Below are 27,908 nucleotides of genomic sequence, written 5' to 3'. Positions count from 1 at the left end.
GAAGACAACAGTGGTGGATGATCGCAGAATAATCTCCATGGTGAAGAGAAACCCCTTCACAACAGCCAACCAAGTGATCAACACTCTCCAGGAGGTTGGCGTATCAATACCCAAATCTACCATAAAGAGAAGACTGCATGAAAGTAAATACAGAGGGTTCACTGCACGGTGCAAGCCACTCATAAGCATCAAGAATAAAAAGGCTAGACTGGACTTTGCTAAAAAAAAATCTAAAAAAGCCAGCACAGTTCTGGAAGAACATTCTTTGGACAGATGAAACCAAGACCAACCTCTACCAGAATGATGGAAAGAGAAAAGTATGGCAAAGGCGTGGTACAGCTCATGATCCAAAGCATACCACATCATCTGTAAACCACGGCGGAGGCAGTGTGATGCTTGGGCATGCATGGCTGCCAGTGGCACTGGGTCACTAGTGTTTATTGATGATGTGACACAGGACAGAAGCAGCCGAATGAATTCTGAGGTATTCAGAGACATACTGTGTGCTCAGATCCAGCCAAATGCAGCCAAACTGATTGGTCATCGTTTCATACTACAGATGGACAATGACCCAAAACATAAAGCCAAAGCAACCCAGGAGTTTTTTTAAAGCAAAGAAGTGGAATATTCTTGAATGGCCAAGTCAGTCACCTGATCTCAACCCAATTGAGCATGCATTTCACTTGTTAAAGACTAAACTTCAGACAGAAAGGCCCACAAACAAACAGCAACTGAAAACCACAGCAGTGAAGGCCTGGCAGAGCATCAAAAAGGAGGAAACACAGCGTCTGGTGATGTCCATGAGTTCAAGACTTCAGGCAGTCATTGCCAACAAAGGGTTTTCAACCAAGTACTAGAAATTAACATTTTATTTAAAATTATTTAATCTGTCCAATTACTTTTGGTCCCTTTAAAAAACAGGGTGGCACATGTTAAGGAGCTGAAACTCCTAAACCCTCATCCAATTTTAATGTGGATAACCTCAAATGAAAGCTGAAAGTCTGAACTTCAACTGCATCTGAATTGTTTTGTTTAAAATTCATTGTGGTAATGTCTATAACCAAAATTAGAAAAAAAGTTGTCTCTGTCCAAATATATATGGACCTAACTGTAAGCACTTGAAATAGATCACTTTGTTTGTAATGACTCTATATAAGGTCGGGTTCACATTTGCGTTCGGGGGCTTTGCAAAGGGCTGCGTACATCCTCTGTTAAGCCCCGCCTACGTCCTGCGTACCTATCTTTAACATTGGGTACGCAGGACCTGCGGATGTATGCGAATGCGTCGTTTTGACGCTTCCGCCTTCCGCACAAAACGCAACTTATTGCGTTCTCGTGCGGTCAGCGGGTGCGTCAAAAGGCATCCGTATTCATCCGCATGTCCTGCGTACCCAATGTTAAAGATAGGTATGCAGGACGCATGACAGTATGTGCAAGTAGGCGGGGCTTAACAGATGACATACGCAGCCCTCCGCAAAGCCCCCGAACACAAATGTGAATTAAGGGTGGTTTCACACTTGCGTTTTTGTCTGCAGCGTTTTTTGCACAAAAAAACACATGCTTTTTTTCCTATATTTAACATTGAAAACGCATGCGTTTTTTGTTGTACGCGTTTGGTCGCGTTTTGAAACGCATGCGTTTTTTTGCTGCATGCGCTCTTTTTCAGAAATGCAACTTGTAGTATTTTTGAGAGGCGTTTTTTGACACATAAAAACGCATGCGTTTTCATGCGTTTTTTTTGTGTCAAAAAATACATTGGAGTCAATGGAAACGCATGCGTTTTTAAGCACATGCGTTTGTTTGCTTTAAAAATGCATGCGTTTTTATTAAAAAAAAAAAACAGAAAACACACTGATATGCCACCCCCCACCATAAAGGTGATAAAGGGATCCTAACCCTAAAGGGATCCTAACCCTAACCCTAAAGGGATCCTAACCCTATCCCTAAAGGGATCCTAACCCTATCCCTAACCCTACCCCTAAAGGGATCCTAACCCTAACCCTAAAGGGATCCTAACCCTAACCCTACCCCTAATCCCTTTAGGGTTAGGATCCCTTTAGGCTTAGGGTTAGGGGTAGGGTTAGGATCCCTTTAGGGTTAGGGTTATGATCCCTACCCCTAACCATTTCTGTTTATAGTGGGTTTTTTACTTTATTTTGATGATTGGCAGCTGTCACACATTTCTCAGCATGCGTTTAAAAAACGCAAACGCATGAAAAAACGCATGTAAACGCGTCAAAACACTGCGTTTTTTTCACCACATGCAAAAACGCATGCGTCAAAAAAACGCAGCGTTTGCACGCGTTTTTTCACCATGCGTTTTTTTTTTAAACGCATGCGTTTTGAAACGCAAGTGTGAAACCAGCCTTAGCCTAACATATGAGTTTCACTTTTTGTATTGAAAAACTGAAATAAATGAACTTTTTGATGATATTCTAATTTTGTGAGAAGCACCTGTATTTAATGTGAGCATGTACCAGTTACATTGTACTTTACTATTTGATCCTCCATTGATTCCTCCCACGGTCAGCAGCTCTACAATATATTTCTCTGCTCTGTGGTTGTGGTAATTTGTACAGAGTATCTTCATAGGAATACGGTAATATAAAACACCCCGCACTTACATCTCTGCTGTACAGATCGCAGAATAGGCAAGCTGATCGGAACATGATCAATTTCTATTGTTTCTCCATTCACCCGGATCACTTTCCCACGGAGTTTCACATTTTTCTTTATAAATTCTTCTGGGATTTCCTTAGCACTTGTAAATTTCGTTATCTGATAAAAAAAAATAATTTATTGATGATGTTTGACAAAATAAAAAAAATCCATATTAAAAAAGGAGCAAAAATCACTGAAGACTCCGATTTGTGAATAAAAACATCATGATGAAATCATGTGTCCGGACCCCAATATACAAGGCTGGAGGCCATCTCAGGCTCTGTTCACATAGAGCTTTTTGAGCATTTCTTTTTAGAGTAGATTTGCTTCAAAATCCACTTTGAAAATAAATTTTATTCAAATTATATGAGATGTCGACTTTGCTGGTCATACTAGGAGGATTTGGAGATGTTTTTGTCTACAGAAAGGTTTTGAAAAATTTCTGATGGAAAAAGAAAAAGTGCATATCATTCAACGCTTCAACGGATCCCGGCGATTCTAAGGTCGTTTTTAGTGACATATTGTTCTTCATGATAGTGGAAAAATTTCTTCAGTATGACACTGAGCTCCAGAAAGATGGCGCCGATCTCCTGCATCTGCTGTGATGTAAACGGCTCAGGGGGCGTGGCCAGATCACAGCAGGGAGCAGCTCAATGGGTCGGATGCCGACCGCAGATGTCTATGCCCAGGGCTGCCGTATTTGCAGAGTGTAAGTGTCGTACAGGTACACTTACACTCCTGCAAAGCAAAACGGCGGCGCCCAGTTGCTGCAAAAAAAAAATTAATAATAAAAAAAAGTTAAAGTAAAAAAATGTAAATTTAGATAAAAAATAATTGTTTATATAAACAATCATTTTTAATACAAAAAAAATAAAATGTGCCACTTTCCCTTTAAATCATAGAGATATGTTACACAAAATAGTTAGTAACATTTCCCACATGTCTACTTTACATCAGCACAATTTTTGGAAAACAATTTTTTTGATTAGGTAGTAATAAGAGTTAAAAGTTGACCAGAAATTTATCATTTTTTCTAACAAAATTTACAAAACCATTTTTTTTTAGGGACCACATCACATTTGAGTCACTTTGAGGGGTCTATATGATAGAAAATGCCCAAGTGTGACACCATTCTAAAAACTGCACCCCTCAAGGTGCTCAAAACCACATTCAAGAAGTTTATTAACCCTTCAGGTGCTTCACAGGAATTTTTGGAATGTGGAAAAAAAAATTACGATACTTTTTTTTTTTTCACAAAAAAAACTTCAGATACAGTATTTTTTATTTTGACAAGGGTAACAAAAAAAATGGACCCCAAAATTTGGTGTGTAATTTCTCCTGAGCATACCAATACCCCATATGAGGGAGAAAACCACTGTTTGGACACACGGCAGAGCTTGGAAGGGAAGGAGCGTCATTTGACTTTTTGAAAGCAAAATTTGCTTGAAGAATTGGCAGACGCCATGTTGCGTTTGGAGAGACCCTGATGTGCCTAAACAGTGGAAACCCCCCCCCCCCCGCAAGATACATCATTTTGAAAACTAGATCCCTCAAGGAATGGATTTAGATGCATGGTGAGCACCTTAAACCCCCAGGTGCTTCACAGAAGTTTGTAACGTTGAGCCATGAAAAAAAATAAAAAAAAAAACACCAAGGTTACTTACTGGTAGCCGGTTTTTCCGGAGCCCATGACAGCACACCTGAGAGAGGGATCCGCCCAGTCGGGACAGGAAACCTACCGAAACAAAAGGGCGGTACCTCTCCCTCGCTTCAGTTGGTTTTCAGAGCATGAGAGGCCTCCTTGGTTAGTACACATGGTAATCCATCACCACATTATAATAATAACAAAAAAACACCCAACTAAAAGTGCGCACCAAAGGGTGACAAAAGAAGGGAGGGAATATACAGGTGCTGTCATGGGCTCCGGAAAAACCGGCTACCAGTAAGTAACCTTGGTGTTTTCCCGTCTCCCATGACAGCACACCTGAGAGATTTTTGGAGAAAGGAACACCTTAGGGAGGGACCACCGCTTGCAGCACCCTTCTACCAAAGGTAAGGTCAGTTGAGGAGGATAGATCTAGCCGGTAGTGTCTAAAGAAGGTAGACGGTGAGGACCAGGTAGCGGCCTTACAGATTTGATCAATCGATACCTCTGATTTTTCTGCCCAGGAAGTAGCCACGGCTCTGGTGGAGTAAGCCTTGATGCCTTCAGGGATCGGTGCACCATGAGAAGCATAGGATAAGGAAATGGCCTCCCTAATCCACCTAGCAATAGTACCCTTGGATACCCGATATCCCTTCCTGCTACCCTGGAAAGCTATAAATAGTGATTGATCCTTCCTCCACTGACTAGTCAGAGATATATACTGTAAAATAGCTCTTCTTACGTCAAGCGTATGAAATTTCTCTTCCCCTGGGTTCTTAGGATTATTACAGAAAGAGGGCAACACAATTTCTTGACTCCTATGGAATTTAAGAACTACTTTCGGCAGATATGCCGGATCCGGTCTGAGCACTACTCTGTCATCAAATATCTGTGTGTAAGGAGGGGAGATGGACAGGGCTTGCAAGTCACTCACCCTACGGGCTGATGTCAACGCTACCAGAAGTACTGTCTTAAGTGTAAGTATTTTTATTGATGACTCCTGCAAGGGTTCAAACGGAACACTAGTCAGAGCTTCTAACACCAGATTTAAATCCCATGGAGGAACCCTCTGAATTACCACTGGTCTAGACCTACTACACGATTTAATAAAGCGGGACACCCATCTATTGGAGGCCAGATTACAGTTATACAAGGCTCCTAATGCCGACACTTGTACCTTGAGCGTATTAGTTGCTAATCCCAACTGCAACCCCGCCTGTAAAAATTCTAAAATAGTACCCACAGGAGCTTTGTCCCCCAAAGGTTGCCCTGAAAAATCTAGAAACTTTTTCCATGTCCTGCCATATATCCTTGATGTAACTGGTTTTCTACTTTTCAACAAGGTGGAGACAAGCCCTGGTAAAAACCCCTGCCTACTCAGTAATGCCCTCTCAAATTCCAGGCTGCAAGATGGAAGCCCTCCACTTGGGAGTGGCATATTGGACCCTGAGTAAGCAAGTCCGGAATTTCTGGCAGGATCCATGGATCGGTCACTGACATTTGTCTCAGGAGGGAGAACCAAGGTCTTTTTGGCCAGAATGGAGCAATCAAAATTACTCTCGTCTGCTCCATTCTGATTTTTCTCACTACCGTCGGAATCATCGCTATTGGTGGAAACACATATGCGAGACTGAAATTCCATCGTATGTGGAGGGCATCTACTGCAAAGGGTTTTTCTCTTGGGTCTAGTGAACAGAAGTTCTCTACCTTCCTGTTGTTTAGGGTGGCAAACAAATCTATCACAGGTAGGCCCCAAGCCTGCACTATCTGTTGAAACACTCGGGGATTCAAAGACCACTCTCCTTGTTTCAGTGTTTTGCGACTTAGGAAGTCTGCTTTCGTATTCTCGACTCCCTTTATATGGAGAGCCGAGAGGGAGAGTAGGTGGCGCTCCGCTAGTTGTAGGAGGACAGATGCTGACTTCATCAGGGAAGGGGATCTCGTCCCCCCTTGGTGGTTGATATATGCGACTACAGCGCGATTGTCTGACATGACCCTGGTGTGATGACCCTGGAGGATGGGTAGGAAATGTTTCACAGCTTTTTCTACTGCCCATAACTCTCTTAGGTTTGACGCTTGTTGTGATTCTGATTGGGACCAAGATCCCTGAACTGAGAGAGTCCCCAAATGAGCTCCCCATCCTGAACCGCTTGCATCTGTGGTTATGATTTGATCTATCGGAGTTATCCACTGGACCCGATATCAAATGGTCTCTTACCGCCCACCATTTTAGGGAATCTGTTACCGCTAATGAAAGGCGTAGTTTCCCCTCTAAATGCCCTTTTAACCACCTCTGCGCTGACAGGACCTCCCATTGTAATTGTCTTAAATGGAACTGTGCCCATCTTACTGCCGGTATACATGAAGTCGGAGAACCCAACAGGGACATTGCCCTTCTCAATGTCATTACGGGGTGATGAATCGCTGACTCTACAAGATTTTGAATTTTGACCAGTTTGTTTTCTGGCAAAAGACAAAGCTGACGCCTGGAATCCAGGACTAAACCCAGAAAAGATTGCACTAGCTCCGGCGTCAACCTTGACTTGGCAAGATTTATTTTCCACCCCAACCGCTGTAGCGTTGATATGACTTGTTCTATTTGTGTTTGGCAATGTGTTGATGAGTTCCCTATTATGAGGAAGTCGTCCAGATACGGAACTATAACTACATTCTGAGAGCGGAGGAAGGACATGACCTCTGACATTAATTTTGTAAAAATTCTCGGTGCTATTGATAGGCCGAATGGTAGGGCAGCATACTGATAGTGCCTGAGACAGCCCTGTACATAAACCGCCACCCTTAGGTATTTTTGGTGGTCTTGATGAATTGGGACGTGGTAATAGGCGTCCTTCAGGTCTATGGCTGCCATGAAGCAACCTGGGAATAAGAGTTTTATGGCCGTATTTACTGACTCCATTTTGAAGGAGCAGTTTACTATTGACCGATTTAGATTTTTTAAATTGATAATAGTTCTCAGGGACCCGTCTGGTTTTCGTATGAGAAAAAGAGGAGAGTAAAAACCTTTTCCCTGCTCTTCCCCCGGGACCACCACAAGAACCCGTTTTGATACGAGCTCCAGTACCTCTGCCTCCAAGGCTAGCTGCTCCTCTGGAGTCTTTCTTTGGGGCGTTAAAACAAAAGTTTGTCGCGGTGGAAAAACAAAATCTATTCTTAGGCCGTGTTCGATGACCTTTAGAGTCCAATGACTGGGGGAGAGGTCTACCCAGGCTGGGAGAAAAGATGAAAGCCTTCCCCCCACCTCTGGCCTGGCGTCATTGGGAGGGCTTTTTCGCCGATGTTGAGGGACCTTTAAACATGTATCCAGATCCCCTTCTGTCTCTGGAGTCCCAATTCCTTCTATCTCCCGGGGGGCGGCCTCTACTAAATTTGCCTCTCCGAAAATAAGGCCTTCTAAAGTCCACAGGAAAACGAGGGAATCCCTTTTTCCTATCTCCTGCTTTCTCTAAAATGTCTTCCAATTTTTGACCGAAGAGGAAATGGCCGTCACATGGTATAGAACAAAGTCTATTTTTTGAAGGTAGATCCCCCGGGCATCCCTTCAACCAGAGAGCACGTCTAGCTGCATTGGATAAACTTGCAGCCCTAGCTGCCAGTCTTACAGAGTCTGCAGAGGAATCCGCTACGAAGGCAGCTGCACCTTTAGCCAAAGTTACATTGGTTAGAATTTCATCTCTCGGGGCTTTAGACTTAGGTTGCTCCTCTATCTGCTGCAGCCAGACAATAAGGGAGCGAGAGACACAGGTTTCTGCGATTGCTGGTTTCAAGCCCCCTGCGGTTGCTTCCCAGGTGTGTCTTAGGAACCCATCCGCTTTTTTATCTAAAAGATCCCTTAATACGCCAGAATCTTCTAAGGGAAGGGATAATTTTTTAGACGATCTAGCCACCGCACCATCGATTTTCTGAACCTTATCCCAAGTCTCTGAATCTTTATCCTCAAAGGGGTAACGTCTTTTAGAAGCCGAGGGAAGATTACCCGATTTTTCTGGTTTCCTCCACTCTTTTTCTATAAGGGCTTTTATTCTGGAATTGACTGGGAAGGTGCGTTTTCTCTTTTCCTCTAAACCCCCAAACATTATGTCCTCCAGGGATTTGGCCGCTTTCTCATCTTTAAGGCCCATTGAAGCTCTAACGGCTTTTACTAGCTTGTCCGTGTTCTCAGTAAGAAAGCACGGACGGCCCCCAACATCACTATCAGAAGAGGAGCCAGAGGACTTAGGAGAAGAGGAGCAGGGAGATAACGGTTCCTCCTGACCTTCCTCATCAGAAGGAGATACCTCAGAACCCGAAACTGGTTCAGGGTGCTTACCACCCTTTTTCTTAAGGGCTGCTTTAACAGAGTCTTGTACTTCGGCTCTGATTATTGCTCTAAGACTAGAGGCAAAGTCAGGGGTCTCTTCCTGGATAGTCTTTTGAATACAATCTATACAAAGACTTTTCTGCCACTGAACTGCCAATGGGACATTACAGAGGGCACATTCTTTATTCTTTGTCTTGGAACTAGCCTTCCTCGGCGCCTGCCAAGTAAACAGAAAATGTAGCCCATTACCACCAGGGTGACATTCACGTAGATCACTCACCACCCGCTGACCATAAAGGGTACCGGATTCCGAGGCGGACTGGGAGCACGGGGAACATTCCTCCTGGATGTCGAAGAGTCCTGAGACGTCCGACTAGGATGATTGCTGCTCCTTCCACTTGAGCGGCTATTCTTCTTAGGATGATGACGAGCAGATGTATCGCCTGATAAGGGCTCTTGCTGCTGCTGTAATAGCTGCTGCTGCTCCATACCCTCCATCTCTGGAAACTGTATGGGAATGAGCAGCGATCTATTGCAGCCACCCCCTTAATAAGGGGTCGTTCCACAGCGCTCCCCGCCTCTTTCGGTAACAATTCTTGCTCCTCTCCCCCTCCAGAACACCGCCGGAGAGCTCACATAATTACCGGCGTTTCAATCCATGGGCGCCGCCATCTTGGATCCGGCGCGCCTCTCTGACGTCACGCAGGCACGCCCATACCCAGCGTGCTCTGCACTGAACGCCAGTCGCGCACCCGGAAGTCGCTCCAGCAGAGGGGGAGAGAGCGGCGTGGCAGCCGCAGAATGGCTCCAGAGATCCGGACTGCGCTGGACCGACGCCCGCACGTGCGCAAGAGCCCGAAGGATCTGCGGACGGCGCTACCAGCGTCCCGAAGGCCGACATACAGGCGTCCTGCCTGCTCTTCAAGTGCCGGGACGGGAGTGGGTAAGTGGATCTTCTATCAACGAAAAAATAAAAACAAAAAAGTACCGCCGTGATTCAGCACAAGGGTTCCCGTCAGGACAGGAAACCCAACTGAAGCTAGGGAGAGGTACCGCCCTTTTGTTTCGGTAGGTTTCCTGTCCCGACTGGGCGGATCCCTCTCTCAGGTGTGCTGTCATGGGAGACGGGAAAAAAAAAATCACATTTTACCCATACAAATGTTATTTTGGCCCCAAATTTTGCATTTTCATAAAGGTAACAGGAGAAATTGCACCATACAATTTCTTGTGCAATTTCTCCCGAGTAGCTGATACCCCATGTGAGGGGGAATACTACTTTTGAGGCACAGTGCAAAGCTCAAAAGGCAAGAGGCGCCATATTGTAGTTCAGATTTTGCTGGAATGGTTTGAGGGTGCCATGTCACATTGGCAGAGCCCCTGAGGTGCCAGAACAGCAGAACCCCCATATGTGAACTCATTTTACATAATACACTGCCCAATTAATTAATCTAGGGTGCAGTGATCATATTGACACCACATGTGCTTCACAGAATTTTATACCATTGAGCGGTGTAGAAAGAATAAATTTCATTTTTACCACTAAAATGTTGTTTTAGCCCCAAGTTTTTAATTTTTCTAAGGGCTAATAGGAAATTGTTTACAATAACCTGAGGTCCATTTTTGCCTGAGTGCGCCTATACCCTACATGTAATCTGGAAATATTTTTCAGGCACAGCGCAAAACTCAGAAGGCAAGGAGCGCCAGATTTTACTGTTATGGTTTGCAGGTGCCATGACCCACTGCAAGAGCCCATGAGGTGCCAAAACAGCGTAACTCCCCATAAGTGACCCCATTTTACAAACTACAACTCTCTATGAATTCATCTAAGAGAACAGTGATCATATTGATACCACCAGTGTGTTACAGAATTTTATACCATTGGGCAGTGAAGAAAAAATAACTACATTTTTACCACCAAAATTTTGTTTTAGCCCCAGATTTTTACATTTTTACATAAAAAGTGGGTAAAATGGCACCAAATTTGTCCCACAATTTCTACTGAATGTGGCAATACCCCATATGTGGTTGTACAGTACTACTTAGCCATACAGAGAGACTCTGGAGGAACAGAGCGCTATTTGCCTCCTGGAGCGCAGATTTTCCTAGAACAGGTTGCAGACTCCATATACAAAGCCTCTAATTGCTAGAAGAGCAAAATCCCCGCTCAAGAGACCCTATTCTGGAAACTAAACCCCTTGGGGAATTTACAGGTGTAGTGACAATTTTGATTCCATGTGTATTTTCCAGTAACAAGTAGCAGTGGATGTTGCCGACTGAAAATTGCAAACTGCCGTTGTAGTGACCAGTACGCTATAGTGATCAGTATGTTGCAGTCACCAGTATGTTATGCCCAGCCCGTGCCCCTGGAAACATGCACCCGTAAGTTAGGTGGACTCTCATCGCTTCAGAAATGCCAAACATGGACGCAATGCATGGTTTAGGCACACTGTGGGGCTCAAAAGGGAGGGGGCATTTGGATTTGGGAGCACAGAATTTGCTGAATTTCTTTGGGAGGGTGAGGAGCCATTTTGCTTTTCCATAGCCTTTGTACTACTAGTAACATGGAAGCCCATGACAGACATGGGTGGGGACTTGTTTTTTATTGTGGATTGAGTTGAAGCTTTTATTCGGAATATTTTAGATAAAGTTTGGGATTGCATTTATCTGGCGCTTTATGCTGAGCACTTACTTTGGGGTTTCCATCAAAATTTCTGAGTGATGTGATTCAGATAAAACCCCCAAGGGATCAATTCACTATAATGAGGTAGCAGAGTTACTTTGGACTCCATCTGGCCTCTGTTCAGCGGTGCCCTTTTCAGAAGTGCACAAAACTGTGGCCGATGACACTTTTATGCAATCCTAAAAAGACTCCGCTGGATCACAGGTCAGATGATGTCCACAGTGGCTCCATCTGCCTCATTATAGGGAATCTTCCAAAAGAGGTTCCGTCTGAATCACGTATTTCAGAGATTTACATGGAATCCCCGATGTAAGAGCTCAACGCAGAGCACAGGATAAATGTGCGCCGGGCCTTCCTGCAATCTTTGGGAAGCAGAATGAAACAAAATCAACAGCAAGTGAAGATTAGTTTTATTTATTTTTTACGCTGTTCTTCGTGCGGTGATTAAGCGTCTTTATTACTCGGGGGGATTACAGTGATACCATATTTTTTGTTTGGTAGCTGTCACATACTAAAAGATGCTTTTTATTGCAAAAAATAGTTTTTGCATCACCATATTTTGAGAGCTATAATTTTCCATATTTTGGCCCACAGAATCACGTGAGGGTTTGTTTTTTGCGGGACGAGTTGACGTTTTTATTGGTACCCTTTTCGGGCACACGACATTTTTTTGATCGCTTTCTATTCTGATTTTTTCGGAGGCAGAATGAACAAAAACCAGCAATTCAGAATTCTTATTATTTTTAGTTTTTTTGGGAGGGGGTTTATGCCATTCCCTGTGTGGCAAAATTGATAGGGCAGTAAGATTACAGTGATACCTCATATCTATTTTTATGTTTTGGCGCTTTTACACAATAAAAACTATTTTACAGAAAAAAATAATTATTTTAGCATTGCTTAATTCTGAGAGCTCTAACTTTTATTTGTTTTCGCTGATGGAGCTTGTTTTTTGCGGGACAAGATGTCGTTTTCAGCGGTACCATGATAATTTATATTCGTCTTTTTGATCGTGTTTTATTCCACTTTTTGTTCGGCGGTATGATGATAAAGCATTGTTTTTTGCCTTGTTTTTTTTATGGTGTTTAGTAAAGGGGTTAAATACTGGGACAGTTTTATAGGTTGTTTCATTGTGGACGCGGCGATACCAAATGTGCACTTTTATGGGTTTTTTTATACAAATATTTATGGATACAATATCTTTTGATTTTTCTTTTTATTTATTTTTGAAATATTTTTACAATTATTTAAAAAATGTTTGTTTGTTTTTTAACTTTTTTACATTGTTCCACTATGGGACTATAAGTTTTAGCAGGCTTATCGCTTCTACAGCATGGGGATGCAGCAGCATCCCCATTTTGTAGAAACTGTCAGCTATGCACCGACAGGGAAAGTTGCTGCTCATGCACCGCGCATGATCAAAAAGTTTCCCATCTCGGTGACCCAGATGTTATCATGACAACATCCGGTCATCATGGCAACGATCGGGACCTCGCATCCTACCAAAGGGTCTCCAATCCAAAGGCAGAGGGGCTGTCAGCCCTCTGCCAGTTCACGGAATGCTGCGATCGCATTCAATTGCAGCACTTGGGGGGCTAAAGTGCCAGAAGCGGTGCAAAACCGCCTGTGTGTGCGGGCAATCGTGCAGACGTCATAATCTGTCCCTGGTCAGATAGACCCAGGGCACACGGACGGATTATTACATCAGATGTCAGAAAGGGTTAAAGTACAAATCATTGTTTTGTCTTGTTATTAGCATTGTTCCCGTCCTCATCTGTACTCAGCAACTCACACTGTGACCAGCCGGATCACACGACATTTCCAACGTAGACTAGAAGTCACTTTTCAATATATTCCTGAGGGCCTTGATATGAAAATGTGACTTTTCTCCACCCAGAAGACGTTATGTGATCCTGCAGGTCGTATGGTGCAGATGAGATGACTTTAATTCTATAGCTTTAAATACATTACAAGCGTAGGTCATCCTTACCAGTCTTATGCTCCGTGCGCACAAAACGATGCCAGCAATTGCCAACCCTGTGCTAATATTCTGCAAAACAAATTTTAGTCATGAATGAAAATTATGAACATCACACATATAAAGTGGGTGAAATAAGCATTGTATGGTATCGATCAGACCCAGTACTTTGACTTAGGAGGAGATCAATTTCATATCAAAACTTGTGGATTGCAAATGTTGCAAAGCTACATCTTCTATTCTTTGGACAGGCACTATCAGTTGCACCTGTGGTTGTTGAGATAGACAGATACACAGACAAACAGATACATAGACAGATACACAATCCCACCTCTACCCTCCCTTATCCTCCCCTCTTTTGAAATCCAGTCTGTCCGCATCTACTCTCCCTCCAACCTCCAAGTGGCAGTCGTATACCGACCTTCTGACCCGGCCACTGCCTTTATTGACCAATTCTCCACCTGGCTTCTTGACTTTCTCTCTGCTGACATTCCCACCATCATCATGGGTGACTTCAACATCCTCACTGATACCCTTCAGTCAACAGCCTCCAAACTTCTGTCCCTTACTTTATCTTTTGGACTTACTCAGTGATCCTCCTCAGCCACCCATACAGACGGACATACAATAGACCTGGTTTTCACCCGTCTGTGCTCTCTAACTTCACCACTTCCCCTCTCCCTCTATCCGACCACCATCTGCTCACTTTCTCATCCATGTGCTCCTCACTGGTCACCCATGTACAGCAACATGTGCACCCCCGCAGAAACCTTGCACACCTAGACGCCCACACACTCTCTGACTCTATACTACCACCGGCATCCATATTCTCATTCCACGACACAGACAGTGCCACTGCTTTCTACAATGCCACTCTCGCATCAGCTGTTGACACAGTTGCCCCTCTCGTTCGTGGCAGAGTGCGACGTATCAATAGACAACCCTGGCACAATAACACCACTAAAAAGCTTCAGCAACTGTCCAGGGTTGCAGAGCGGCGTTGGAAGAAAGCACATTCGCAAGACGACTTCACTGCATTCAAACAGGCAACACTAGCTTTTAAATCTGCTCTCACCTCTGCTAAACAGGCCTACTTCACAACCCTCGTATCTTCCCTATACTACAACCCCAAACAGTTATTCAAAACCTTTAACTTCCTCCTCCACCCCCCACTGCCCTCTCCAACCTCCCTAATCTCTGCTGAGGACTTTGCTACACACTTTACAAACAAGGCAAGTCTTCATTGTTCAACCACCACAACCCCTTTGTACACCAGGCCAATGCCCAAACCCCATGACCTCCCTATCCAACATCACGGAAGGGGGGCTTAACTGTCTCCTCTCCAAATCGCACCTCACCACCTGAGCGGTCAACCCCATCCCATCTCCTCCCCAACACTCTTATCCCATCCCTAACCCACCTGTTCAACCTTTCACTAAATTCTGGCACCTTCCCTTCTGCTTTTAAACATGCTACAATCACGCCTATCCTTAAAAAGCTAACCCTCGATCCAACTGCTATGTTCAACAATCGTCCAATATCGCTGCTCCTATTTCGCTTCCAAACTCCTGGAGCAGCACGTCCACGCTGAACTTTCCTCCCACCTCTCATCTAACTTGCTCTTTGACAATCTACAATCTGGTTTCCGCCCCATCACTCAACTGAGACAGCCCTGACCAAAATTACTAACGGCCTATTTACAGTCAAAGCTAATGGACAATACTCTGTACTCCTCCCTCTAGACCTGTCCTCTGCTTTCGATACAGTTGACCACTGCCTCCTACTACAGATCCTCTCCTCCTTTGGCATCAAAGACCTCGCCCTATCCTGGATCTCCTCATACCTTTCCAACCTCACTTTCAGTGTCTCCCACTCCCACACTACCTCCTCATCCCACCGTCTCTCTGTTGGAGTCCCTCAAGGCTCTGTTCTAGGACCCCTACTCTTCTCAATCTATACACTTGGCCTAGGGCAACTCATTAAGCCTCATGGATTCCAGTACCACCTTTATGCTGATGACACTCAGATCTACCTTTCTGGCCCAGATGTCACCTCTCTGCTGTCCAGAATCCCGGAGTGTCTATCAGCCATATCCTCCTTCTTCTCTCGCTTCCTCAAACTTAATTTGGCCAAATCTGAACTCATCTTTCCTCTATCTCATAGATCTTCCTTATCTATCGCAATTAACAACATCACGTTTTCCCCCGTACCGGAAGTCTGCTGCCTCGGAGTAATCCTTGATTCTGCCTTGCCCTTCAAACCACACATCCAAGCTCTTTCCACCTCCTGTCGCCTACAGCTCAAAAATATTTCCAGAATCCATCCTTTCTTCAACCGTCAATCTACTAAAATGCTTGTGTATACCCTCATCATCTCCCGCATTGACTCCTGCAACATCCTTTTCTGTGGCCTCCCTACACCCTTGTACCTCTCCAGTCCATCCTTAACTCTGCTGCCCGACTAATTCATCTCTCTCCTCGCTACTCCTCCGCTTCCCCCTTCTGCAAATATCTTCAGTGGCTCCCATTCCCTCAGCGTATCCAGTTACTAACACTAACCTACAAAGCCATTCATAACCTGTCTCCTCCATATAGCTCTGAACTAATCTCCCGATATCTTCCATCACGTAATCTCTGGTCCTCCCAAGACCTCCTTCTCTCCTCCACACTTATTTGCTCCTCGCCCAACTGCCTCCAAGACTTCTTCCGAATATCCCCCATCCTCTGGAATTCTTTGCCCCAACACGTGAGACTATCAACCACATTCGGATCCTTCAGACGGAACCTGAAAACCCAGGTCTTCAGGAAAGCCTACAGCCTGCACTGACCCTGCTGCCTCCTCATCACTACCGAAGCTACCGCCTCACCAACACCGGAGCTCCTGCAACCCTCAACCTATTGTCTCCTTTCCCACCATCCTGTAGAATGTAAGCCCGCAAGGGCAGGGTCCTCGCCCCTCTGTATCAGTCTGTAATTGTTAGTCTGCTTACTGTAAGTGATATCTGTAATTTGTATGTAACCCCTTCTCATGTACAGCACTATGGAATCACTGGTGCTATATAAATAATAATAATAATAATAATAATAATAAATAGGCATACATCCGCAGATACACAGACAGACAGATACATAGACAGACATAGACAGATACACAGACACATAGACACAGACAGACACACAGACATATACATATTAGTATTTCACTACCAAGGTGCCACATAAGAATGACCTGCAAAATGCAAAACATATTGATGGCATTGGTTACAGAAGAATTTCTAAACTTCTGAAGGTTCCAGTGAGCACTGTTGGGGCCATAATTCAGTGGTGGGAGAACATCATTTCACCATAAACCTGCCATGACCAGCTGCTCCACACAAGACTTCAGATAGAGGAGTGAAAAGAATTATCACAAGAGTTGTCCAAGAGCCAAGGACCACCTGTGGAGAACTAAAACCTGAAAGCAGGTATTTATTATTATTATTATTATTATTTATTATTATAGCGCTATTTATTCCATAGCACTTTACATGTGAGGAGGGGTATACATAATAAAAACAGGTACAATAATCTTGAACAATAAAAGTCACAACTGGTACAGGAGGAGAGAGGACCCTGCCCGCAAAGGCTCACAATCTACAAGGGATGGGTGAGGATACAGTAGGTGAGGATAGAGCTGGTCATGCAGTGGTTTGGTCGATGGGTGATTACTGCAGGTTGTAGGCTTGCCGGAAGAGGTAGGTCTTCAGGTTCTTTTTGAAGGTTTTGATGGTAGGTGAGAGTCTGATATGTTGTGGTAGAGAGTTCCAGAGTAGGAGTGATGCGTGAGAGAAATCTTGTATACGATTGTGGGAAGAGGAGATAAGAGGGGAGTAGAGAAGGAGGTCTTGTGAGGATCGGAGGTTGCATGCAGGAAAGTACCGGGAGACGAGGTCACAGATGTATGGAGGAGACAGGTTGTGGATGGCTTTGTATGTCATGGTTAGGCTTTTGTACTGGTGTCTCTGGGTAGTGGGGAGCCAGTGAAGGGATTGACAGAGGGGAGAGGCCATGGAATATCGGGGTGACAGGTGGATTAGTCAGGCAACTGAGTTTAGAATAGATTGGAGGGGTACGAGTGTGTTCAAGGGGAGGCCACAGAGCAGGAGGCTACAGTAGTCGAGGCGGGAGATGATGAGGGCATGGACTAGGGTTTTTGCAGATTCTTGGTTTAGGAATATACGGATCCATGAAATATTTTTGAGTTGAAGGTGGCAGGAAGTGGAAAGGGCTTGGATATGCGGTTTGAAGGAGAGATCAGTGTCAAGGATTACCCCGAGACAGCGAGCTTGTGGGAATGGGGAGAGTGGGCAGTCGTTTACTGTAATGGATAGGTTCGTTGCGGGGGGTCGCGTGAGATGGGGGAAAGACAATTAATTCTGATTTGTCCATGTTAAGTTTTAGAAATCTAGCAGAGAAGAAGGATGAAATTTCGGATAGACATTGAGCGATTTTGGTTAGTAGGTTGGTGATATCTGGTCCAGAGATGTAGATCTGTGTGTCATCAGCATAGAGATGATACTGAAAACCGTGAGATTCTATGAGCTGTCCCAGGCCAAAAGTGTAAATGGAGAAGAGCAGGGGCCCTAGAACTGAACCTTGCGGGACTCCGACAGATAGGGGGCGAGGTGAGAAGGTGGTGTGTGAATGTGAGACGCAGAATATTCGGTCAGTTAGGTATGACGAGATCCAGGATAGGGCCAAGTCTGTGATGCCAAGGGATGAGAGGGTCTGTAGTAATAGGGAATGGTCCACTGTGTCAAAGGCAAAGGACAGGTCCAGGAGGAGGAGGATAGAGAAGTGTCGCTTGCTCTTGGCGGTTAATAGGTCATTGGTGACCTTAGTTAGGGCAGTTTCAGTGGAGTGGTGTGACCGGAAGCCTGATTGTAAGCGGTCGAAAAGGGAGCAGGAAGATAGATGGGAGGACAGTTCAAGATGGACGTGTTGTTCCAGTAGTTTTGAGGCATAGGGGAGAAGTGATATAGGGTGATAGCTAGATACAGAGGATGGGTCCAGAGAGGGCTTTTTAAGGATAGGTGTGATTGAGGCATGTTTAAAGCTTGAGGGGAAAACACCAGTTGTTAGTGATAGGTTGAAGAGATGGGTTAGGGTTGGGATGAAGACTGGCGAGGTTTGGGATGAGGTGGGAACGGATTGGGTCAAGTGCACAGGTGGTGAGATGCGATCTTGAGAGTAGATACAGTATAGTATATATTAGATATAGTATATAGTAGATATAGTACAATTTTTTCAAAGAAAACTATAAGCAATGCACTTAAGGTCCATGGCCTGTACACACCCTTACCATGCAAGACTCCAATGCTAAACAAAAAGCATGTTCAAGAGCATTTAGAGTTTGCTCAACCAAGACAAGCGTTTGAAATACTGGGAGAATATAGTCTGATCAGATGAGACTAAAATTGAACTCTATGGAAGCTATAATGTACACCATGTTTGGAGGTCAAATGGCACTGCATATCACCCCAAAACACCATACTAACCGGAAGTTTGGAGGTGAAAGGATGAATGGACAAATGTACCAAGACATTCTTGATAAAAGTGTGCGGCCATCTACCAGGATGGTGAACATTTCAGCATGGCAATGATCCCAAACACACAGCCAAGGAAACTCGCAACTGATTTCAGAGAAAGAAAATAAAGCTGCTAGAATGGCCGAGCCAATCACCTGAATCCAATATAAAATTTATGGAAGGCACTAAAGCATAGAGTCCAAAGAAGGAGCCCACAGGACCTTCAAGATTTGGAGAGTGTTTGTGTGGAAGAATGGGCCAAAAATCACACCTAAGCAATGTATGCGACTAGTTTCTCCATACAGGAGGCTTCTTGAAGCTGTCATCAACAATAAAGCCTTTTGTACAAAATATTAAATAAATGTCAGTAAGCGTGTTCAATAGTTTCCCTGTGTCATTTCTCATTATTACACATAATTTATGGCCATCTATGGTTTGATTTATTTGCCTGTGTGGATTGGATGGTGTGCGTGCGTGCGTGCGTGCGTGCGTGCAATGAGATGGGATGGATGCGGATTTGAAAACGTCCTGTTTCGAAAATTATTCCGCCATAGGGTCAGTGCAAAAAAATTAAAACGATAAGCTGGTGAGGCAGCAAGTGGGAAAATAGGTTCAGTGATGAAAAAAAACTATGGGGGATCGAAATCGGACAATTTCATAGCAAACAGGTTATGATCATAGATCTCTGGCATCACACAATCGTGTAAGCAAGAAGTCTGCCCGCTCTCCTATAGTCGGTGTTAAGCTATGTTCACACATTGCGTTTTTGCTTTTTATGCCAATTATAAGTTGCGTTTTACAGTGCGAGCAAAGTCTATGAGATTTCAGAAATCTCATGCACACGCATTGGTTTTATTTTCCTGAGTTGGAAAACTGCTGTATTTTTGCAAACTGCATCATGTCACTTTTTTCGGTGATTTTTTCCAAATATCTGCAACGTTTTTCACCAGTCGGAAACAGTGGGTAAGCGCAATAATGCAGCAATACACGCAGGCATCAGGTATTGCTGCGTTTTTGGTGCAAAAACCTAAGGAAATTGAGTCATGCTTTTTTTTTTTTGGGGGGGGGGGTATTTTTTCAGCTCCAAAATCCATATAAGAATGCTTCTAATACTCTTTGAATACGTTTCTTACTGATTCCATTGAGAAAACAAAAATAGAGTGCGAATGGTGCAGGTTCTTTCCTTTTTTAAATCAATAGAAAACACTTAAGGTACCTTCACACATAACGATATTGTTAACGATATCGTTGCTATTTGTGACGTAGCAACGATATCGTTAATGAAATCGTTATGTGTGACAGCGACCAACGATCAGGCCCCTGCTGGGAGATCGTTGGTCGCTGAATAAAGTCCAGAACTTTATTTCGTCGCTGGACTACCTGGAGACATCGCTGGATCGGCGTGTGTGACACCGATCCAGCGATGTCTTCACTGGTAACCAGGGTAAACATCGGGTAACTAAGCGCAGGGCCGCGCTTAGTAACCCGATGTTTACCCTGGTTACCATGCTAAAAGTAAAAAAAAACAAACACTAGATACTTACCTAACGCTGTCTGTCCTCCAGCGCTGCGCTCTGCACTCCTCCTGTACTGGCTGTGAGCCGGAAAGCAGAGCGGTGACGTCACCGCTCTGCTTTCCGGCTCCCAGACAGTACAGGAGGAGAGCAGAGAAGCAGAGCGCAGCGCTGGAGGACAGACAGCGTTAGGTAAGTATCTAGTGTTTGTTTTTTTTTACTTTTAGGATGGTAACCAGGGTAAATATCGGGTTACTAAGCGCGGCCCTGCGCTTAGTTACCCGATGTTTACCCTGGTTACCGGCATCGTTGGTCGCTGGAGAGCGGTCTGTGTGACAGCTCTCCAGCGACCAAACAGCGACGCTGCAGCGATCCGGATCGTTGTCGGTATCGCTGCAGCGTCGCTAAATGTGAAGGGGCCTTTAAGGTACCGTCACACATAGCGACGCTGCAGCGATACCGACAACGATCCGGATCGCTGCAGCGTCGCTGTTTGGTCGCTGGAGAGCTGTCACACAGACCGCTCTCCAGCGACCAACGATCCCGAGGTCCCTGGTAACCAGGGTAAACATCGGGTAACTAAGCGCAGGGCCGCGCTTAGTAACCCGATGTTTACCCTGGTTACCATCCTAAAAAGTAAAAAAACAAACGCTACATACTTACCTACAGCCGTCTGTCCTTGGCGCTGTGCTTCTCTGGTCTGGCTGTGAGCGCCGGGCAGCCAGAAAGCAGAGCGGTGACGTCACCGCTCTGCTTTCCGGCTGACCGACGCTCACAGCCAGAGCAGGAGGAGAGCAGAGCACAGCGCTGGAGGACAGACGGCTGTAGGTAAGTATGTAGTGTTTGTTTTTTTACTTTTAGGATGGTAACCAGGGTAAACATCGGGTTACTAAGCGCGGCCCTGCGCTTAGTTACCCGATGTTTACCCTGGTTACCAGCGAAGACATCGCTGAATCGGTGTCACACACGCCGATTCAGCGATGTCTGCGGGGAGTCCAGCGACGAAATAAAGTTCTGGACTTTCTTCCCCGACCAGCGACAGCACAGCAGGGACCTGATCGCTGCTGCCTGTCACACTGGACGATATCGCTAGCCAGGACGCTGCAACGTCACGGATCGCTAGCGATATCGTCTAGTGTGACAGTACCTTTATTCAAAGTGTTTCTATATAGATTTTTAAGGACATGCTTGAAAATCCTCATAAAAACTGTGTAAACGTACCCTAAGAAGATAGTGACTTGTGCAGTGTACTGTTGTTAGAGCCATGAGGAGATGAACACTTTGGCTTCAGGATTATGGGGACACCCTGCCCTGTCCTTACAGGTGTGCGACCCTAATTCTCAGCCTGTCCTTACAGGGGCACCCTGCTTTGCAGGTGTGTGACCCGGACTCTCTGCCTGGAGGCCATTCCCAGCTCTGCACCATGGCCAGCCATGTGTCCCTCAGCATGCAGGACCCCACACATCATCGTACACGTATAATACCTCCCAACACAATAGTAAACAGTACTGTACTGCTGAAAATACAGGGATCACTAAAGAGCAGCAACTCCCCATACACCTGAAGCAGCCACAACAAAGCAGACACGCCGCCTACCCGGACTAGATACAAATGCGAATCAAGCAGCCGGGAAGTCTTAGCGACCACGTTATCTGCGGGGTCCCCGTCACTGGGCGCCATGTTGGCACAGCAAGTCAAGAACGAAAGAAAAAAAAATCTACTGCCATACACCTTATGTGCAGCAGGGGGCAGCAGAGTCCTATGTAATATACGACAGCAAGATTCCGTGTTACATCCTGTGTACACTAGGGGGCGGCAGTGTAACCTGTGATACCGCGGCCTGTAGATGAGCGCAGCCATGTGTGACCTGGCAGTGTGCTCGGGGATGGAGCGGTGCGATCAGCTCAGGGTGTGCAGCATTAGATTGTACCAAAAATCATCATTTAGGCCTGAGCCTCGAGTATAATACACGGGTGCTGCACGCTATGTACTCCAGAGATGCCTCATAGACTTTAGAGAAACCTTCGCACTGCATATCTGCATCACGTCTGCGTCAGCTTCGGATTTCTGATGCGAATAATGAAGCAATTAAATGTCAAATTTGCACTTGTGAGCAAACTCAAAGGTCCCAAATCCTTCTTAAAAATTTGGGAGTTTTTGCTCAGTTTATGCTGCAAAAGCTCAACAAGACAACAGTGTGAACACACCATAAGGCTGCGCTCACATGGTCACTATTTTACCTCAGTATCTATATGCAAATTGCCTCTTCTGAAAAAAAGTGGACTTAAACTCTATAGCGCCACCTGTTGGAAGTAGCGATCCTACAAGTCACAATCAACTCTTTAACGAGTTGTGCAGCCACCACCTTCTTTGACCACTTCACCACCTGGCTACTTCATTTCCTTTCTGCGGACATCCCCACTATCATCATGACATCCCCACTATCATCATGGGCGACTTCAACATACCCATTGACACTTCCCTCTCAGCTGCCACTAAACTTCTAACTCTCACTTCCTCCTTCGGCCTCACTCAATGGTCTTCTGCAGCCACTCACAAAGACGGTCACACACTGGACCTCATCTTCACCCGCCTCTGCTCCCTATCTAACCTCTCTAACTCACCTCTTCCACTCTCTGACCACAACTTTCTCACATTCTCATCTCTCTCCACTCCATGTCTACAATCCCCACCCCACAAACTTTCACACCCTCGCAGAAATCTTAAACATCTTGACCTACATTCATTCTCTGAATCCCTCCTCCCCCTCACAGGCATAAGTTCCGTACACAATGCGGATGACGCTGCCGCTCTATATAACACCACAATAGCTGTAGCTTTGGAATCTGCTGCCCCACTTACACATACCAAAGCTCACAAAATCAACAGACAGCCCTGGCACACCAGCCTTACCAAAGAACTGAGGCGAGCTTCCAGGGCTGCTGAGCGCAGATGGAAAACATCCCACTCTAACGAGCACTTCATCGCATTCCCTCCCCACTTATCTCCGCTGAAGACTTTGCCTCATTTTTCAAGCAGAAGATTGATAGCATTAGAGACAGTTTTGGTCAACAACCCACAGAGCCCTTCCTCCCGATTTCCCAGCCCTCCACCTCCAAAACCAACTTCTCCACCATTACAGAAGATCAACTCTCCACTCTACTCTCAAGATCGCATCTCACCACCTGTGCACTTGACCCGCTCCCATCCCACCTCATCCCAAACCTCACCACAATCTTCATCCCAACCCTAACCCATCTCTTCAACCTATCACTAACAACTGGTGTTTTCCCCTCAAGCTTTAAACATGCCTCAATCACACCTATCCTCAAAAAGCCCTCTCTTGACCCATCCTCTGTATCTAGCTATCGCCCTATATCACTTCTCCCCTATGCCTCCAAACTACTGGAACAACACGTTTACCTAGAACTGTCCTCCCATCTGTCTTCTTGCTCCCTCTTTGACCGCCTACAATCTGGCTTCCGGTCACACCATTCCACCGAAACTGCCCTAACTAAAGTCACCAATGACCTCTTAACCGCCAAGAGCAAGCGACACTACTCTGTCCTCCTCCTCCTCGACCTGTCGGCTGCCTTTGACACAGTGGACCATTCCCTATTATTACAGACCCTCTCATCCCTTGGCATCACAGACTTGGCCCTATCCTGGATCTCATCATACCTAACAGACCGGACATTCAGCGTCTCCCACTCACACACCACCTCCTCACCTCGCCCTCTATCTGTCGGAGTCCCACAAGGTTCAGTCCTTGGGCCCTTGCTCTTCTCCATTTACATCTTTGGCCTGGGACAGCTCATAGAATCTCATGGCTTTCAGTATCACCTCTATGCTGACGACACACAGATCTACATCTCTGGACCAGATATCACCTCCCTTCTAACTAGAATCCCTCAATGTCTGTCCACTATTTCATCCTTCTTCTCCGCTAGATTTCTGAAACTTAACATGGACAAAACAGAATTCATCATCTTTCCCCCATCTCACGCTACCCCCCCAACGAACCTATCCATTACAGTAAATGGCTGCCCACTCTCCCCAGTCCCACAAGCTCGCTGCCTCGGGGTAATCCTTGACGCTGATCTCTCCTTCAAACCACATATCCAAGCCCTTTCCACTTCCTGCCGACTTCAACTCAAAAATATTTCACGAATCCATTCATTCCTCAACCATGAATCTGCAAAAACCCTAGTCCATGCCCTCATCATCTCTCGCCTTGATTACTGCAACCTCCTGCTCTGTGGCCTCCCCTCTAACACTCTCGCACCCCTCCAATCTATTCTAAACTCTGCTGCCCGACTAATCCACCTGTCCCCCCGCTATTCCCCGGCCTCTCCCCTCTGTCAATCCCTTCACTGGCTCCCCATTGCCCAGAGACTCCACTACAAAACCCTAACCATGACATACAAAGCCATCCACAACCTGTCTCCTCCATACATCTGTGACCTCGTCTCCCGGTACTTACCTACCCGCAACCTCCGATCCTCACAAGATCTCCTACTCTACTCCCCTCTTATCTCCTCTTCCCACAATCGTATACAAGATTTCTCTCGCGTATCACCCCTTCTCTGGAACCCTCTACCACAACACATCAGACTCTCGCCTACCATCGAAACCTTCAAATAGAACCTGAAGACCCACCTCTTCAGACAAGCCTACAACCTGCAGTAACCACCGATCGACCAAACCGCTGCATGACCATCTCTACCCTCACCTACTGTATTCTCACCCATCCCTTGTAGATTGTGAGCCTTCGCGGGCAGGGTCCTCATTCCTCCTGTACCAGTTATGACTTGTATTGTTTAAGATTATTGTACTTGTTTTTATTATGTATAATAAATAATAATAATAATATAATATTAATAATATGACTTAGCATAAAAGCCAAATCAGTATCTCAATTCACAGACATGGTGTTTCGGGCTGTTGGCCCTCGTCAGTGCGAAGCATGAGAACTAATTTTGCTTGGTGAGAGGCTCTGGACTCTTTTTCTCAGAAGAGGCAATTTGCATATTATATTTCCCAGAGGAGCATTGCACGGCGAATAAGCCTCCTTACCTTGACAAGCCAGAGATGGTATGTCACTCTCCATAAGGAGAAACGATACCCCTTAGACCCCAGTATTTGTAAGCCAAAACCAGTAGTGGAACAGTCAGAGGAAAAGTATAATAGAAACACATCACCGCTTCTGTATTTATCACCCACTCCTGGTTTTGACTTATAAATACTGAGGTAAAATACTAATGTGAGATACTGGCCGTGTTAACCTGGCTTAAAGGGAACCTGTCACCCCCAAAATGGAAGGTGAGCTAAGCCCACCGGAATCAGGGGCTTATCTACAGCATTCTGGAATGCTGTAGATAAGCCCCCGATGTAACCTGAAAGATGAGAAAAAGAGGTTAGATTATACTCACCCAGGGGCGGTCCCGCTGCGGTCCAGCCCGGGGCCTCCTATCTTCTTACGATGACATCCTCTTCTTGTCTTCATGCTGCGGCTCCGGCTCCGGCGCACTTTATCTGCCCTGTTGAGGGCAGAGCAAAGTACTGCAGTGCGCAGGCGTCGGAAAAGGTCAAAGAGGCCCAGCACCTGCGCACTGCAGTACTTTCCTCTGCCCTCAACAGGGTAGACAAAGTACGCCTGCGCCGGAGCGTGAAGACAAGAAGACGTCATCCTGTGAAGATGGGAGGCCCCGCACTGGACCACCCCTGGGTGAGTATAATCTAACCTCTTTTTCTTATCTTTCAGGACACATTGGGGGGGGGGGGGGTTCTGTCTTATCCAGCTTTTCCAACGTTCATTGTTACATTCTTTTATCATCTTTTTTCTTCTAATTTTTCAGTTGTTTTTTTTTTTCACTCTATAGAATATTGAAGAAATCGCTGGCTGATTTGTAAGCAAAAACAAGGGCAAAACGCTCCAAAAAAACCCAAAACATTCAGGTGCCTTCCTGACATCTTTTGAGGTTTTCCATTGACTTTTATTGCAACATACAGAGCATCTTCAGAGCAGAAACCGTCAGAAGAATGGACAGGTCACAATATATGACTGAAGACTTGTGAATCCTCACATAGCACACGCTGTGAGGATTTTCTGGTGCTGGGAGCAGGCGGTCATGTGACCATAAGTATACGCTATCCATAGTCCCGGCCACATTCCAACTAGACGTGTGTGGTATTGTTCAATACAAGTGTATTGATCAAGGCGGGAAACAGTCTAGTCAGATAGTGGCCGGGACTATGCATAGCGTATACTTATGGTTACATGACCGCCTGTGTTATGGACCTGGTGGTTAGGAGCACCCGGAACGACCTGATGGTTAAACTCACACAGGACAAGCTCTGGGAAGTGGGAGCTCTGCTGACCGCAACCCCTAATCCTATCACACAACTAGAAATAGCCGTGGAGCGTACCTAACTCGACCTAGACGCCTCTTCACAGCCTAAGAGCTAACTAGCCCTAAAGATAGAAAATAAAGCCTACCTTGCCTCAGAGAAATTCCCCAAAGGAAAAGGCAGCCCCCCACATATATTGACTGTGAGTTAAGATGAAAGTCACAAACACAGAAATGAAACAGGTTTCAGCAAAGGGAGGCCAGACTTACTAAACAGACTGAGGATAGGAAAGGTATTGTAACAACCCTGCCGGCATCACTGCATGGCCTTCCATTCCCCACCTGCCTGTTACATCTACTCACTCACCCAGTGCCATGCTGTGAGATCTGTCTGCTGCTGGTTCCATGCCATGTGCTTCATGGCGGCCTGCTCTGTGTACACTTCCTGGCTATGTGCATAGGGGGGCGGCGCCAGCCACTCCGGATTCTTATTGAGACTGTGTGCACCTCCCTAAGGTGCTTCTGGCCAATAGCCTTGAGGCTTCTGATACTTAAGGCATCCTCACCCATTGGAGGATGCCTGAGCAAACTATTCCCCTCAGTTAGCCTTTGCTACTGAGCTGCCAGGTCGTGTGTTTCCTGTCTCAGAGGGCTGCACTTTTGCAGGCCTTCATCTGTGTTCTGTTTGTGTATCCGTGTCCATTCCTGTCTGTACTCTGGTCTATGTCCGTCTCTGCTCCTTCTTTGTCATTAGTCATTTCCCACTCTGCTGTGTGTACCTCTGCCTTATCTTTCTGCTCTGTTCGCCACTGTCTGTGGCTCTTCTTCTCTCTGCTCAGTTCTACCACAACCTGTGGTTCTGTGTCTCTCAGCTTTTCTCTCAGCTCTGCTCTCTGATCTTGCTCCGCACTCTGTGGCTTTGCTCTGCGGCTCCGCTCCTTGCGGTTCCACCTGGCACCGCTGCTTGCGGTTCTACGGCTTTAGCTCTTGGAGTCACCTCCTGCGGTTCCGCTCTTGGCTCCACCTCCAGCGTCTCCGCTCTTGGCACCACCTCCAGCGTCTCCGCTCTTGGCTCCGCCTCCAGCGTCTCCGCTCTTGGCTCCGCCTCCAGCGTCTCCGCTCTTGGCTCCGCCTCCAGCGTCTCTGCTCTTGGCTCCGCCTCCAGCGTCTCCGCTCTTGGCTCCGCCTCCAGTGTCTCC

General features: G+C 45.8%; 1 protein-coding gene across 3 annotated transcripts in view; it reads right to left on the bottom strand.

Moving 5' to 3' along the window:
* Positions 1 to 22,072, bottom strand: part of C5H3orf33 (chromosome 5 C3orf33 homolog) — a 131,422-nt gene extending 109,350 nt beyond the window's left edge. For 2 of the 3 annotated variants that reach the window (XM_069727461.1, XM_069727460.1), the window contains exons 1-3: positions 21,956 to 22,063; positions 13,292 to 13,351; positions 2,625 to 2,778 (exon numbers count right to left, since the gene is read on the bottom strand). In XM_069727461.1, the coding sequence (XP_069583562.1) occupies positions 2,625 to 2,778; positions 13,292 to 13,351; positions 21,956 to 22,039 (298 nt within the window). In that variant the 5' untranslated portion in view covers positions 22,040 to 22,063. Of the gene's footprint in view, positions 1 to 2,624; positions 2,779 to 13,291; positions 13,352 to 21,955 lie in introns of all 3 variants that reach the window. The other variant, XM_069727459.1, reaches the window with a different exon arrangement.
* Positions 22,073 to 27,908: the final 5,836 nt, after the last annotated feature.

This window comes from Ranitomeya imitator, chromosome 5, assembly GCF_032444005.1.
Source record: "Ranitomeya imitator isolate aRanImi1 chromosome 5, aRanImi1.pri, whole genome shotgun sequence".
Lineage (NCBI taxonomy): Eukaryota > Metazoa > Chordata > Amphibia > Anura > Dendrobatidae > Ranitomeya > Ranitomeya imitator.
The sequence above is the reverse complement of the archived record's forward strand: the minus strand, read 5'-3'. Positions and strand labels throughout refer to the sequence as shown.